The following is a 17,442-nucleotide window of genomic DNA, read 5'->3' as shown; positions in this document are numbered from 1 at the left end:
GAACATCAAATTAAGTGAAATAAGCCAGACTCAGAAAGTCAAGGATCAAATGTTTTCTCTCATATGTGGAAGCTGCACCCATTTTTAAAACTCCACATTCCTCTCCACCATAACACTGGCTACTACCATTCTATTATTAAATGTGTTGAGAAATTAAATCTACAAACTTACAGGACTATATGTAAAAACTCTTTCTGGAAGATTGTGACACACCTGAACCAAAGCACACCATGGCTTGTCCCATAAAAATACTCAGATCCACAGGTGGAGAAGGCTATGTACTTCACACATGATGATGAGATTCTTAGAATGGAGGAAATAATTTTATAATAAGCAAAAAGGATTTCTGAGATGGAAAAAAAACAAACACCAACAAAATTCTTGACTGTGTCATTAGATGAAGCATCAGGTAAGATTAAGGAGTGGAGAAAGTTCCCAGAAGAAGTTAAAAAGCTCCACAACCTTGAAGTAGATAAAATGTAAGACTAATAAATTGTGTAACTGGGAGTCTATAAGGCTAAACAAAACTGACACAAAACTAAGAAGTCACAGAGTCAGGCATTCCTCATGCCTGGATAATGCCAGGGATGACAAATGGCCACAAATCAAGAGCCAACGCCATCAGAAGCAGAACATCGATACATGCAGAAATGATAAAGAGACATCTGTATCAGGCAGCCACCTGACTGATGACTGTGCTATGGGTTTGCATATCCACAGCCATCTTTGGGACCATCATGGATATAAAACAGATGTCAGTTGAACACACATTAAAGAGCAAGAAGTACAAAGGGGTGTAGAGGTGGAAGTCGAGGCTGACAGCCAGGATGATGAGTAGGTTCCCAAGCACTGTGACCACCTACCTGGACAGGAACAGTCCAAAGAAGTTGGGTTGCTGGTCTGGGTCCCCTGAGACTTGACAGTTGAAATTCAGAGACACATATTAGATTTTGTACTTCATATTCCTTAGACACTTTGGGAGAGGAGAAATACACAATCAGGCACCGAGCACTCTGTTTACATTTAAATTCCATATTTGCAAATAAAGAATCCATGTTTTATGGGGGCAGAAAAGATGGTGGAATGAGATGGACATCATAACCCTGGATACATGTAGGACGGCACATATGGGATGACACTACATCATACACAATCAGAGAAATGAAAACTTGTGCTGCAGTTGTGTAAAGTGAATCAAAATGCATACTGCTGTCATATCTACCTAATTAAAATTAATTAATTAATTAATTTTTAAAAAGTTGAAGTTTGGACCAGGCAAGGTAGTACAACCCTGGAATCCCAGAGACTCAGGAATCTGAGATCACAAGTTGAGGGCCAGCCTGGGCAGTTTAGTGAAAACCTCTTTCAAAATAAAGAAGAAAAATGGCTGGGGGTGTGGATCAATGGTAAAGTGATCCTGGGTTTAATCCCAGTATTAAAAAAAAATTTGAGGTGACAAAAAAAGAATCCATATTTTAACTCATTCACCATCAACAATACTTCTCAGTTATGGAAAACACAATTTCGTTGACTCTTCATTATTTTCTGTATTATCTGCCTTATACCCAAAACTGCCTCAGACACATTCAACTGAACAATGTTAAAAGACCCAGAGAATTAGGGCTTGGGCTGTGGCTCAGCAGTAGAGCGCTTGTCTCCCATGCACGGAACCCTGGGTTCAATCCTCAGCACCTCATAAAAAAAAAATAAATGAGTGAAATGAAGGTATTGTGTCCAACTATAAAATAAATACTTTTTTTAAAAAGACCCAGAGAATTAGAGAAAACAACCAAATGATCACAATGAAATATTGAGCAAACATTCTGAAAAACAATGAAGAATAAGTTATAGGATTCCTCATTATGAAAAATATCATTCTGATAACAAGGAATAAAGAAGAAGTTTAATATACCACATTATATTCTGATACCTTGGGATGAAATCTTTTTCTGTTTTTATTAGTACATCATAGTTATACATCATATTGGGGTTCATTTTTACATAGATATATAATTATGGTTAGAATATAATTTGCTCTCTCTCCCCCACCCTTTCCCTTACTCCACCATCTCCCTTCTATTTTTATGGGATTCCTCTCCCCCTTTTGTTTTGGCCTCTTTTCTCTTTTTCATCCTCATTACAATCTCAGCTTTCTTCTTTCAAAAACTGAATCTTGTAGATGGTGTTCAAATAAAATTAATGTGCTGTGAGTCCATAATATGCCCACAAAAAAGGAGCTATTTTAACTTGTCTCTAGTTCTAGGGGGACAAGAGGGATGACAGTGCAGACTGAAAATACCAAGTGTATTTTTTAAATGTATATAGGGCCAGTTTAGTGACCTAAAGGAAAGAGTGATTCAAACTTTAATAGATTTTTGATGCCTCTTCTGTGGCAAGCAAAGATTATCTCTTGAGAATTAGTAAAGAAAGAAAAAAAAAAAACAGTCTTCCCCAAGTACATAGCACAGACATCTACAACAACAAAATTAAAATGTCCTGCTGGGCGATCCCAGCAGCTCAGAGGCTTAGACAGCAGGATGATAAGTCAACACCAGTCTCACCAACTTAGCAAGGCCATAAGCAACTCAGCAAGACCATGTCTCAAAATTAAAAATAAAAAACAAAATGGCTGGCAATGTGGCTCAGCTGTTGGGTGCCCCTGTGTTCAATCCCTAGTACAAAAAAGAAAAAGAAAAAGAAAAATGAAAGAAAACTCCCATTGAAATAGAAAAATGGTAACTTCAGGTTACAGGATATTAAATGTTGACTCATAGATTATATTGAAAGAAAATTAAGGGTTTTTATGTTTAACCCCTTTATCAGTAAATACTATGAAGATTAACCTCATCACTATAAATAATAATAACACTATCTAAATTTTTGCCCCTTTTTAATACCTACCTCATAAATTAATCCCATAGGAAGCTTCTATTATCTATTGAATCCATATTCAATGCACTTGTCTAGACTAGAAATCCATTCATATTTCAGTGTCCACTGAGTCTCACGGACACTAAAAACTTGTCCTATGTCAAAGTAGAAATAAGTGACATAGACAGGATTCACATTTAAATTGTCTGATTTTTAGTCAATCCATTGACGTTTTTAATGTCTCCCAGCCAACAGGAAGTATCAAGCAGAGGACCTGCTGTCTTCACCAAGTACATTTTTAAATTCTTTCTTGTTTCCTGTGCCAAATCAAGGAATCAAATCAAGACTGGACTCTGTGAGTCCTTTAAAAGCTGATTGGGGTGATTTTAAGAATGGAGGAGACAGTGATCAGCTACAAGGGGTCCTGAAAGGGGGCCAAGACAGAGATCTGTGCAGAACTGGGACACAGCTACACTTTTTGGCAAATTTGCCCTTGATTCCTGGATACTCTTTCTATTATGGATACAAGTGGCTCCTCCCACTATTCTGTCCTGTGACCCACCAGGAACCCACAAAAGGCAGAAGACAATGAACAAGAGGTCTCCTCCTGGAGTGACAAGAGGTGAAATGACTGTTGGGGTTGCCTAGGGGACAATCTACCAGGATTCTCCTAGTATGAAGCCCTGTGTCCATAACCAGAGAGACCAATTCAAACATTGCTTCATTTTTTCCTAATAACTAGTACAATTTTATTTACATAAATATAATGTGACCTTTCATTTTCTGTAAAATAATACTAATGTGTATATATATATATATATATATATATATATATATATATATATATATATAAAGATGATATGCATAAAAATTAATGAGTGACTCAGAGCACTCAGTGCTGGTGGGCAGGAAGCCCTCTCTATCAGTCCATGATGTGAGGGTTACTCTTGGCCTTGATCTCATCCTCACATCACCTTCCTAATCTTTTTAGAACTGTTTAGAAAGACCCACGACCCACTTTTTGCTATTATGGGTGAGACTTTTATGAAAGGTAGATACAGTGTGGGGTAAAAAGCAAATTTTGAATAAGGTTTCTAGTATCTGCACCATAAACAAGAACATAAATGGTCTCAATTCTCATAGTTGAAACTTTGCATATTAGGATGCACATGGGTCAGGTTACTTAAACTATCATGTTTGTTCTCATGATAAGGAAAGAATACTTCCACAAATCCTCCACTAATGCATGGGATCCCTTTGCACTTACTGGTTGATGTGTCTCTGTTCACGAACAAGTGCAGAAATAAAGACCTTCCCATGCCTGATGCCCAGTGAAAGCTCAGACAGTGTCTTCAGGATTCATCAGAGTACTGCATTATTATATAGCTGCCTCCTGGTGAAGAGTGACACAGGGAGATTAAGCTACAGAGATCACTGGACATGAACCATTCACAGAAGGGTGGCTGACACAGCCTGATTACTGAATATTATATTGTCTTGGTAGCTTAATGCAGAGCTCCTAATTAGCCAAATTGGTTCATGTTATCCCAGTCTCAAAGAACTTCCTAATGTAAACACATGAGAAGAGGAGGAAGAGGAAGAAGAGGAGATGGGGAGGGGAAGCAGAGGGAGAAATGAATGTCCACAAAACATGTGGACCCTCCCTCTGCTTAGAAGGAATCTCATACACACGCTTCACTTCTTCCACTTATAAATTTTGCAGAGATTCATCTGATTTTATGTTTATTTTATTAGAAGAAAATATAAACAACAAAAAAGTACCATGTTACCCATGTCAAGTCCGTGCTTGGGTGGTGTTAGTTACATTCACATTTTTGTGCAACTATTACCATCAAACATCTCCAGAAATTTTTCATCCACTCAAACCAAACTTGGGAATCCATTTTAAAAATGCCACAACCTTGGTGACCACCATTTGCTTATGAAATATAAGGAATTAAATGCGTCAACATACAAAAACAACATGCTCTAGGAAGCTGAATTTATAGGAAATATGTTAATCTTGCTGCATTTTCTGACATTACATCCCAGCTGGATGCTCAGGTCCTGAGATTAGACAGTTCTGCCACAGAGCTTCCAGAGGGGACATTAATGTTGAGTTCCTCAGGCTGCACAGGAGGGATGCAGCATAGAGGTGCCCGTGGGATACATCACTTAGGCCACTAGAAAGTCCATGTCACTGGAAGAATGTGACACAGTTGCAACACAAGACACTTCCATGCTAGAGCCAAAAAACTAACAAATAAATCACAGGAGAGTTCCACACAAAAAATGCTTCATCCTTCTCACCTGTGGATGGGATTGTTCCAATGCAGGAAATGACTTCAGAGTGAGATGAAAGATTACTTGTCGTGAAGTAGGGGGCAGAGGGTTACGGTTGAGGGAAGTGTGCACAGGGAGGGAAGAGGTGACAGACAGGAAAGGGCTTGGGAGTATCGCTGAACAAGTATGTCACCTGCATGTATCCATACACCACAGTAAGACCACTATCCTGTAGGATTAATATTCTTCAGTGAATTTTTTAAATGTAACATGAAGGGAAAATAGGTGTCCATCATTGAATAAATGGATAAAGAAAGGTGGTGAATATACACAATGGGGTTTTATTCAGCCATAAGAAAAAATGAAATTTTGTCATTTGCAGAAAAATGGGTGGAACATGAGAACATTACATTAAGTGGAGTAAGTCAAACTCAGAAGGTCAAGGATCACATGTTTTCTTTCATTTGTGGAAGCTAGAGAGGAAAAGGGAAGAGAAAGGCAGGGGTTACTGCATGACAAAGGGAGGTCAGGAGAGTAGAAGAAATGAATGGGGAGAGGAGCAGAAGACAGGATGAAGGGGGAGTGCTGGGGATCTATACTGACTGAATTCTGTTGTTATATTGTGTGCATGCACAAATATGTAACAATAGATCCCAACACTGCACAAAACTAAAATGCACCGATAAAAATGTCAAGGAAAAACTGCAGAAATCTACTTCATCATCAAAAAAACCTATAATCACTGTTCTTGACAACTAAATCTTGTAGGAGTTTTAATGAATTCCTATAAAATTTCAGGTCTTGGCATCTCTGTATGATACTATCCTCTTGCATATTTCTTCCCCAGTGGCAATTACTGTCAGAAATTTTGAGGGTAGATTTTCCTGGCACTGGTTTCATATCTGCATTTATTTTTATATACATAAACAGTTTTCTTAAGCACATGCCTAAAAGAGTACATAATCTCACCTAGGTAGTATGCAACAAAATACCTATTGCCCTGCAATGTGCTGATTTGTTTCAACATGTAGTTTAAAGTTTCTCTAAAGAGTACATACATTTATTTTGAAGGCTTTAAACTGCTATGTGGCATTACCCCAGAGACAAACATCATTAGTTTTTTTTTTAGTTTCTGATTACAATGAAACTTTCAAAATTCGTGTCCTTCTCCATACCATATAAGTGAGCCTTAATATTATAATATGTGGAGGCACCCGAGTTGTTTGGTTTCTGTGTTAGTCACCTTTCTGTTACTGTGAAAAAATACCTGAGGAAAATCACTTAAAGGAGGGAAAACTTATATTGGCTCATACCTTCAGAGGGTTTAGTCCATTATCATCTGGCTCCATTGCTTGGAGCTGGAGGAGACCCAGAGCATCACAGAAGAACATCAAGATAGGAAAGCTGCTTACCTCATGTCTGGCAGGAAGAAGAAAGAAAGAAAGGAAAGAAGGAAAAAGGGAAAGAGGGAAAAGAGGAGGGGGAAATCAATCCACAGAAAAGGTTAGAGGTCTCATGGAACATCCACTTTTCACCCAACATTTGAACACTGCTGTTCTTAGGACAAAGACTTCAATATGCAAGATTCAAACAGACCAATTTCTAACAGCTGTTCACATTCAAGGTCCGGACACATACAGAACTATTTCTTAATTTTTCCCAGCATGAATTCCAACCATTCTACTATAAAACTTGGTGAAAAATTGGCATGTGGGGCACATGGACAGGACCAGGTATTTGGCTTTGTTGCATTTCCAAACATGCATTGCAACTAGACCCCACAGGGGCTAGGATTAGACTGTCCTCATCTGAAGCCTCCTCAGGGCACTTTTAATGTCCCTGTTCCTCAGGCTGTAGATGAAGGGGTTCAGCATTGGGGTGACCACAGTGTACATCACAGAGGCCACTGCACCCTTCCTGGGAGAATGTGATACAGCTGATGCAAAGTACACTGCAGTCCCTGTTCCTAAAAATAAACAAAAAACTGCCAGGTGAGAGCCACAGGTAGAGAAGGCTTTGTGCTTCCCACTTGAGGATGGGATCCTCAGAATGGAAGAAATAATTTTATAATAAGAGAAAAGGATCCCTGAGATGGGGAAAAGGCCATAGATGGCAATAAGAACATACTTGGCAAAGTCATCAGAGAAGTTGTGAGAACAGGAAAGATTCAGAAGTTCAGAAGGGTCACAGTAGAAATTGGAAATTTCCACATCCTTGAAGCTGGTAACTTTTAAGATCATCAAATTGTGCAGCTGGGAGTCCAAAAGACTCAGTAAAAATGACACCAAAATTAAGAAGCCACAGAGGCGAGGGTTCATAATGACTGAATAACGCAAGGGATGACAGATGGCTACAAACCGGTCATAGGCCATCACAGTCAGAAGCATATAATCCATACAGACAAGAATGGTAAAAAGAGACATCTGTGTCAGGCATCCTTCATAGGAGATGATATCATTGTGAGTTTGAATGTTTACAATCATGTTTGGAACCGTGGTAGAAATGAAACCAATGTCAGCCAAGGACAGGTTGGAGAGGAAGAAGTACATGGGGGTGTGGAGGTGGGAGTCAGAGCAGACAGCCAGGATGATGAGCAGGTTTCCCAGGATGGTGACCAGGTACATGCACAGGAATAGTACAAAGAGGATGGGCTGCAGGTCTGGATCCTCTGAGAAGCTCATGAGTAGGAATTCAGAGACACGGGTTAAATTTTGTGCTTGTATGTTTCTTGTACACCTTTTGGAAAGCAAAGAAAGTGTTTAAAAATACATAAAACAGGCACCCCTCATTCTGGAAACATTGAAATCAAGTTTTCACAGGAAATTAATAATCTACATTTATGCCCTTCAAGGACAGCCAGAATTACCCATATCTTCTCAATCCTAATTTGTATCAGGAAAATGAAGCGTCAACCTCAAGTTTTAGGTTCACACATCTTCAACAATAATTCTCAATAGTGAAAAACCACATCTCCATCATCCACCCCTCTTTCCATACTCACTTGAGAGACATTGAACTGAGCAATATTAGAAGTCCAGAAGCAAAGGAGGGAATAAATTCATGATCACAATGAAATATTGCTTATCTTTAAGAAAAAAATAGGGAATAAGTAATGATCTTCCTCTAAAGGAAATTAAGTAGCAGTTTGATATACCTCCTTTGGTTCTAAGGCATTTCAACAAAGTCCTTTGACAAGATATTTGAGACTGCATAAGGAATGCTTTTCCTGACAACTAGATCAAGGTTGATGGATCATAACAAGAAAGCAGTATGAACCCATTTTCTGCAAAGGGGTCTCATCATTCTCATTTACCTCCTTTGTTCATTAAAGTTTTCTAATTAAAAATTAAATCACATAAATAAAAATCCTATTCTTGGTAAACTTCAAATTTTGATAAACATGATTACAAGAATAAAATTGCTGACCACAATGTAGCATTAGTGGGCACTGTATCTGTCAAATGTTTTTAAAATCATAGACTGTAAGAATCTCCTTTGAATAGTTTTATTTTATGCAGGTTTATTGTATCAACCCATATAATATCAGCAAAATATCTGTTATATAAAATACCCCTTGATTTTTTTTTTCATTTTCTTGATTCTGTACTCCATCTGGCTTGATAAAACTGGATCATAGTTTTTTGATCTTAAACCCTTAAGTACATTGTTGATGATCTAAACACTAAGTAAAAACTCAAAATTCCAAGTTTTATTTCCAATCTACTTATTTCTTCTTCATAGATTTTCTGGTCAGCCATTCCTGACACATTGATTTCAATTCTCCTATTTTGGCTACATGAAGTACACTTAGGTTCATTATTTATCATTTCTCACTGTGACTGAATTAGATACAGTATAAAATAGAGTACAACAAAAAATAATGTAACACCTTCTTGGAAACCCCCTCATTTGTAAAAAGGGGGTTAGTAATTACCCACTTTGTATGGCTGTCATCAGAAAAAATTTTTAACAAATCTTTCAAGTAGCATAACTTGTAGTTCTACCTGTGCATATTTTAGGATATCTAACATAATGATGTCATTACAACACTAATTGTATCAGCATATCCACATGTGAAGTTCTGAATGGTCTTTTTTTATACCACAGCTGAAATCGACTATCTAACAATATCCTAGTGTGTAGAACATGCTCCATGAATATTGCTTATTCTTATCATCCATAAAATCATCACCTATATTAAAACATATGGATCTGATAATACTTGTTCCAGGACTAACATTGGCTAGAGATCTGAATTATTATATAGGAAATTGGAGTCTTAGTATCTCTGCCTTTTTCCATTCTCCTGCAAACCTGTCTCCCAGACAAGATATTGTCTTGAAGTGGGGATATGTAATTTTCTCTTGGTGTTTTCAAGTCAGAATCATCTACCATGCAGTTTTCCTTTATAATGTTGCCTTAAAAGTACTTAAAATACTTAATTTAAGTATTCTGCAAAACAATACCTATTGCCCATGAAATATGCAAGTTTACATTAACCTGAGAATGTATTCTGTGAAGTACATTCACTTTCTGCAAAGTCTTTATCTGATGCAAAGTGTTAACTGTTGAAAGGACACAATCTTTTAATTGGATAGTTTATTAATTTGATAATCGTTTCAAAATCCTCTGCCAATCTCCATGTCACTCAAATAAGAATATCTAACTCCAATAAATATGTTGGTTGGGGCTAGGTGATTGATTTCCAATAGAAAAATGCATGTTCAAATTTGCTATTAATAATCTACATTTATGCCCTTCAAGGACAGCCAGAATTACCAATATCTTCTCAGTCCTAATATGTATCAGGAAAATGAAGCATCACCCCAAGTAGTAATAATCTCTCCTTGATGAATCCTTAAGAAAATTTGTCAAATTCAGGAAATACTCTTTCCCTTGGATCCAGCAGAAGAGATCATGCTGGAGTCAGGAAGGCAGCATTTCAGACCCACATCCCACCTGCCAGTGTGTGCACAGTGTGCGAATCTCTCCTCCTCTCCCTGCTCACTGCTTAAGGGAAACACAGAAAATAACACAATCTCCAAAGGGATATTTGAAACTCAACAAATATTTGGTCATTGTGATTTAATAAAAAAAATCCATGATTTGATAACTATCCACATTATGGAGGAAAGTCATGGTCAAGGGCACTGGAGGCTGGAATGAGGTGAAACTCTGACCTGTGCCTCAGTGGAAGGCTACAGTGTTAAGTGCCCTTCAGCTTCTGCCTCCTTGCCTTTCTTCAAGCCCATGAAAATCTCTGCCATGATTTCTGAAACTTTTTCTGCTGTGGATGATATTAAATGAAAATAAAGAGTTCCTATGTCCAAAACATGAACACAGAGAGACAGTTTTAACTTGGGTCTATACCCATGGACACTGCTGGAAGGAAAGAAAGTACAGACAGGAGGCCACAATTTGCTAATCCAAATTCATTTTGGTCAATTTAGAAAAGAAATGGTGCTGGGGGTTCAATGCTGAACAGACTTATTCTGGATGCCTCCCTGTGCCAAGCAGAGCATAGGCCTCAGGGAGTCAGAAAGAGAAAAAAAAAGGAGACGTTCTACCCAAATACCCAGCACACATATCTGTAAGGTCAAATTAAAATGCCCATCCAGAGATAGGAAAACGGTCATTTTGGGTCACTGGACATATTAATTGAGTGGCATAAAGATTAACCTAGTAAGAACTAACAGTAACAACAATATCCAGATTTTATTTTGCCTGGATTTTATTTATACATCCCATATTATTCAAATAGAAGAACAAAGTATTTATCCTTACTCTGCAGTTGCATCAATTGGAAATCAACTCAGATGACAAGGCTGAATCTAGACAGAGACTTAGGGATTGGGACTGAGAGATTCTGAAACAGATGGATTGCTTTTATTTTTATTCTTTCCCACTTGACATTTTTTAGTATAGGTCCAAAGATATTAATCACTGGTAAATCTCTGGCATTTTTAACATCTTTACAGTTTTATGAATGGGAATGAAATCAAAACCTAACATTATGTTTGCCTTGAGATTGACAGGTCTGTTTTCCAGCATGGAGGATCATGTGGTGAGCTCAAGGAGGTTCTGGAGTGGGCCCAAGAGTGTGATCTGTGCTGAATGATCATCAGCCTCCCCTACTGTGACCTCTCCTGTGAACTGTGCCTGTTCTTCTGTAGTGCATGCAACAGGCGACCTCACTTCTCTGCCTGTGAACACCAGGAATCACAAGAGGAAGAACAGAGTAAGCAAGAGAAATGGCTGGTGGGCTTGCCGATGGGACAGCCTGCCAGGATTCTCCTGTGATGCCCTGTGTCCATGGTCAGACAGCCCAGTGCAAACAAAACTGCACTTTTTCTGGTCTAACAAACAAGAACAAGTTCCATAATTATAATGTTCTTCTTTGATTATTGTAAAGTATAATAAATTGGGCGTGCATAACTACAGCATGGTGATATACATGAAATGAAACAAAGACATAGACCACGTTGCTCAAGCACTGAGCCAGGGAAGCCCTGCATATCAGTTTATTATGCTCTGGCTTCAGTCATCCTCCTCATCATCGTTTCACCACCATAGTCCTTTCATAGAGGTAAGAAAACACTTTTAAAGGACCAACCCATTTTGTGCAGTTTTGGGTGAGATTTCTATGGAAAACACAAACCAGTCTGGTAGAGATAAAATTTTTAAAATGATATACAATACCCTCACCTTAAACAAAAATCAAAACTTCACCAACCCGTACTAAAACTGCATGTTGGTGTTCTTCCCTCTGGCTACTCAGTGAAATTTGTCCTCAAGATGAGGAAATGTTACTCCCTGTATTCATTAGCACATCCAAAAGCTCACTCTGTACTTACAGGATTACAATGATTCTCTCCTGGATCACGACTAAGAAGTGCACATGCCAAGACCCACCCATACCTGGTGCCCAACAAAGGCTCAGACTCTGTGCCCAGCATTCCTATGAATATGCTGTCAGTTGGGTGCTTCCTGATGCATAACCACAGCAGGAGACACAGCCATGCAGCTCACTGGTCAGGAACCATCCACTGAAGGCTGCAGGCACAGGCTGACTGTGGACTAATATAGGATCTTGGAAGCTCAATACACAGAGCTCACAATTAGACTAATTGGTCCACCCAATGCCCATCTCTAAGGACTTCCCAATATTAATGCAAGAAGATGAAGAAGAGAAAATGAAGGTCCACTTAAGATTTGGACCCTAGCTGTAATTTGAAGGACAATTGCATACTTAATTTTCTTCTTTCACTTCTGTGTTTTTAAAACATACATCAGCTTTTAAGGCCCATTCTTATTAGGATAAAAAATATATATAACAAAAAAATTACTATATGAATCATAATAAATATATACCTCAGTGACATTCATTTGGTCATAAGTTATTTTTAACTAAGCATTCAGTAATTAAAGAAATAGTGTATCTACTTCTTAAAATGATTGTCAAAGGACTCTACAGCATTAAAATGATGTGGAATTCAAAACTTTGTCTCAGGTCAGGCTCTAAGAGTCTACTGTCACTTCCCTTTGTTCCTACTTTGCTTTTCAAAACCTAACGAACATCTCTGCCATTGTTTGGGGGTAATTCTATCTAATTTGTTTTTGCCCATATTTTATTCCACCATCACATATTAACCACATAGGTAGCACAGATTTTCTGTTTAATCTGGATTCATTGTCATTGTATCAACAAGAAATCACCTTGGATGACATTATTGAGTATCAGAGATGCTAACAACCTGCCCATTGTTGCAGAAAGAATGAATCTAGACAACAGCAGCAAAAATTAAATTTTAAATCTGTGGTTGTGTTGCGTTAAATTTTTTGACTTTTTTTCCAAAATCAGAATATTTTAACCTGGATCCAGGGGTCTTAGCTTGAGGTACATATCTGGTACATTCTTAACCCTTTTCAAATTCCTGAGTAGTAATGCAGTCTAGACCTGCTTTGCTCTTCATCTGATGGAGATGGCTTATTAGCAGAATGCAGGAGGATGTGGCAGCTGCAAGGGTATCCTGGAGTGGGGGACACAGAGAGATCTTTGCTGGATTATTTGTGCCCACTTGATCTTAGATCTTTCTGCTCATCTCAGCCATTCTTCCTGAATTGGTGCTGATTCAGCCACAAAGAGATCCCTCACCATAATTGTAACATATAAGCTTCTTCAGGGCCAACATCATAATTAAGCTTTTTGACAGCAAGATTTTGTAAAGAGAGTCAACAGGATTTCACAGGAGTTCTTCAGAGAGCATATTCTGATTTGAAGCTTCCTCTTTCTAAATGCAAGATTTGATGACAAAGGCTATAATACACTCTGTCTCAATAGACATTTGTATAAAAGGGAATAGTTTGTTTTCCTTGGTAAAACTTGTGAAACCTCTATCAAGACTAAGACTGTGGGACAAAGAGTACCTGCCATGTAACCAACCACTATTATGAAACTCTGTCCCCAACTGTGTATAAATCTCAAGTAATTTTCAGATCCAGAGTCCAGAGATTTTTAGTCATTAGGCTCTTGGGACCACTACAATTTAAATAAACCTGCTTCCTAAAAATACCTTGGGTGTCCAACCTGATCTGTCCTACATCAGTGCAACTAATGCCACAGACTGCTCTGTCCTGGGATCCACCAGAAATCCCAAAGGGAAGTGCACAGGAAAGGGATTGCATCCTACACAGACAGCAAGGTGAAACAAAGGGTTGCTTGTGGAGGGGACAACCTGTCAGCACTGTCCTGCCAAGATGCCATATGCCTCAAAGCCACAGTGCACTTCACACATGGCTTCAGCTATTTGACCTGAACACCCAGCACAAGTTACTAAAATCTCTGATCTTTTCCAATATGTCAAATATAATAATGTGGCAATTATACCTTGATAAAAATTAGGCAGACAAATGTAAACACCCTACACATACCACACACTAGCACCTGCCACCCAGCACCCTTTCAATAAAGGATCATATGTTTGTGTGCTGTCCTCATCCAGGTCCACCTCCTCCTCCTCACCTACATAGACATCTCTCAGTGCTGAGGACAGTGTGAAGAGCACTTTCCCTCCATGTGGATGACAGTGTGTGGTAAGAAGGACCAGTGTGGGTGGAAAGGAAAACTGTAGTGACATTGCCGCCATGCTCACCACCACCATGGATGTCACACGCATGCCTCGACTCTCAGTCCCCATGACTGACACTGTGCAGTGCTCTCCCCTCTGGGCAGCCACACTGCATGTTGGTCCTTCCTCCATCCTCACCTCCCTCAGCTGTTACCTATTTACACTGGCTCAGGTGGTCGTGACTAAGGAGAGTGGATTCCACATGGCTGATACCCAGGGGCCTCCCACCTCATCTTTAGGGCTGACATCTGTGCATGCTCAGCTAGAGACTTCCTAAGACATAACCAGGGTGAGAAGAAACACAGGATGCAGCCCAGCTGACGGAGCCATAAAGCTGAAAGGCTGGAGGCACAGGCTGCTCGTTGACTATGGTGTGACCTTGGAAGCTCAATGCATAGAAGTCCTGACTGACCAATAGGTGAGCATATTACAGACTCTACAAACTTGCTAATATTAATGGTGGAAGAAAAATGTTAGAAAATTAACATTAATTAAGATTTTGCACCAACTTTTAGCAAAAAGGAAGTTTATCTATACTATTGATTTTTAATTGTTTTTTTAAATAATACTTTCTTAAGGCCACTTTCCTTATAGTAGATTTAAATTACAAAAAAAATGACATTTTTACCATTGTCAATTGCATAGCTTAGTGGCATTAAATATAGACATAGTTTTTCAACAATCACTATCATGTACTCTAACATTCTTTACCTAACCAAAGTGAAATCATGTCCCCAATGTGAAAAGAACCAAACATCCCTTCTCAGCATGAGTTCCAACCACTTTACTATAAAACTTAGTGACACATTAGCATAAAGGGCATATTGACAGGACCATGTATTTAGCTTTGCTACATTTTCAAACATGCATTGCAACCAGTCACCATGGGTGCTGAGATTTGCTGTGCAGCCTCCTCAGGGCACTCTTAATATCCCTGTTCCTCAGGCTGTAAGATGAAGGATTCAGCATGGGAGTGACCACAGTGTACATCAGAGAGGCCACCGCAGCCTTTCTAGGAGAATGTGATACAGATGATCCAAAGTACACTCCAAAGGTTATTCCTAAAAATTAGCAAACAACTGCCAGGTGAGACCCACAGGTGGAGAAGGCTTTGTACTTCCAACCTGAGGATGAGATCTTCAGAATGGAGGAAATAATTTTGTAATAAGAGAAAAAGATCCCTGCAATGGGAAAAGGCCATAGATGACAATAAGAATGTCTTTGACAATGATATTAGAGTAGGTGTCTGAACAGGAAAGATTCAGAAGTTGAGAAGGATCACAAAAGAAACTAGAAATTTCCATATTCTTGAAGCTGGAAATTTTTAAGATCATCAAATTGTGCAACTGGAAGTCCAAAAGACTCAACAAAAATGACACCAAAACTAAGAAGCCACAGAGGCGAGGATTCATAATGACTGGATAATGTAGGGGGTGACAGATGGCCACAAACCGGTCATAGGCCATCACAGTCAGAAGCATATAATCCATACAGACAAAAATGGCAAAAAAGGACATCTGTGTCAGACAGCCTGCATAGGAGATGACATCATTGTGAGTCTGAATATTTACAATCATGTTAGGGACTGTGGTGGAGATGAAACCAATGTCAGCCAAGGACAGATTGGAGAGGAAGAAGTACATGGGGGTGTGGAGGTGGGGGTCAGAGATGACAACCAGAATGATGAGCAGGTTCCCAAGCACTGTGACCAGGTACATGGACAGGAACAGTCCAAAGAGGATGGGTTGCAGGTCTGCATCCTCTGAGAAGCTCATGAGTAGGAATTCAGAGACACGGGTTAAATTTTGTGCTTGTATTTTGCTTGGACATCTTTTGGAAAGCAAAGAGGGTGTTAAAAAAAGAAAAAGAAATATATTAAACAGGCACCCCTCATCTGGAAACATTTGAATCCAACTATTCACAAGGAAGATGCTCACACATGAGGTCCACATACCTTCAACAATAAATCTCAATAGTGAATCACCTGGTCTCTACATACACTTTCATTATTAATTTCTCCATCATTCACCCATCTTTCCATACACACTTTCGAGACATTAAACAGAGCAATGTTAGAAGTCCAAGACAATAGGAGAGAAGGAGTTCATGATCACAATAAAATACAGCTTACTCTTTATAGAAAAATTAGGGAATAAATAATGACTTTCCTATAAAGGAAATTAAGAGGCAGTTTGATATGCCTCATTTTTCTCTCAGGACTTTAGTCAAAGTCAGTTAGACAAGATATTTAAGACGGTGTAAAAACAGCATGTCCAGACAACTAGATCAATGATGATGGATCAAAACCAGAAAGCTGTATGTGCCCATTTTATGCAAGGGTTCTAATCATTCTTTGATCTTTTCATTTGCCACCTGTATGGATTTAAGTTTTTTCTTCAAAAATTATGTAACATAAAATAAAAATCCTTGTTTTGGTAAACTTCAAATTTTGATAAGTATGATTGAGTCACTGCACATAATCAATCACAGCATTGACCACAAATGTGGCATTAGTGTATACTGTACCTGTCAATGTTTTTTAAATCATAGACTTAAAAATCTCCTTTGAATCACTTTATTATGTGCAGGTTTATTGTATCAACCCATATAATAAAAGCTAAATGTCTGTTATAGGAAATAGCCCTTAACTCTCTTTTTTCTTGATTCTGAATGCCATCTGGCCTGATAAAACTGCTTCATGGTTTTGTGATCTCAACCCATCAAGTTCATTTTTTATGATCTAAGCACCAAGGAAAGTCCTGAAGCTCTGGTTTAATTTGCATACTTTTTCTTCTTCATGGATTTTCTGGTCAGTCATTAGTAACACATTCATTTCAATTATATTATTTATATAATAATTGCACGTGTGTTCATTATTTATCATTACTCTTTGTGATTGAACTGCATATAGTACAAAATACAGCATAATAAGAAATAATGTAACAACTTCTTGGAAATTTTATCATTTGTAAAATGAGGTAATAATTACCTACCTTTATGGTTATCATCAGGATTTTTTTAACAAACTTTTTGCATTGCATAACTTGTACTTCTCTCCCATTATTCTCCCATGGTCAGGGCACGGGAGGCTGGAATGAAGTGAAACTCTGACCTGTGCATCAGTGGAAAGCTGCAGCATTAAGTGCCTTTCAGCTTCTGC

The 17,442-nt window shown here is 38.5% G+C and overlaps 1 protein-coding gene across 1 annotated transcript; it reads right to left on the bottom strand.

Annotated features, from left to right (window-relative positions):
* Window positions 1-6,947: 6,947 nt before the first annotated feature.
* LOC143401013 (olfactory receptor 7E24-like) lies at window positions 6,948-16,057 on the bottom strand. The gene is made up of 2 exons (XM_077110292.1): window positions 15,735-16,057; window positions 6,948-7,890 (listed from the first exon to the last, which is right to left on the bottom strand). Exons 1-2 carry the CDS (start codon window positions 16,055-16,057, stop codon window positions 6,948-6,950), a joined length of 1,266 nt encoding a protein of 421 aa, XP_076966407.1.
* Window positions 16,058-17,442: the final 1,385 nt, after the last annotated feature.

Source organism: Callospermophilus lateralis, chromosome 1 (genome assembly GCF_048772815.1).
Source record: "Callospermophilus lateralis isolate mCalLat2 chromosome 1, mCalLat2.hap1, whole genome shotgun sequence".
Taxonomy (NCBI): Eukaryota; Metazoa; Chordata; class Mammalia; order Rodentia; family Sciuridae; genus Callospermophilus; species Callospermophilus lateralis.
Note: the sequence above shows the minus strand (reverse complement) of the source record. Positions and strands in the feature narration are given on the sequence as shown.

Coding starts and splice junctions, on each gene's coding strand:
- LOC143401013 (XM_077110292.1), bottom strand. CDS start 16,057: ATGAGCTTCTCAGAGGATGCAGACCTGCAACCCATCCTCTTTGGACTG. Junction 7,891..15,734: donor ACTGTGATGGCCTATGACCG/GTTTGTGGCCAT, acceptor GCTTTCCAAAAG/GTGTACAAGAAACATACAAG.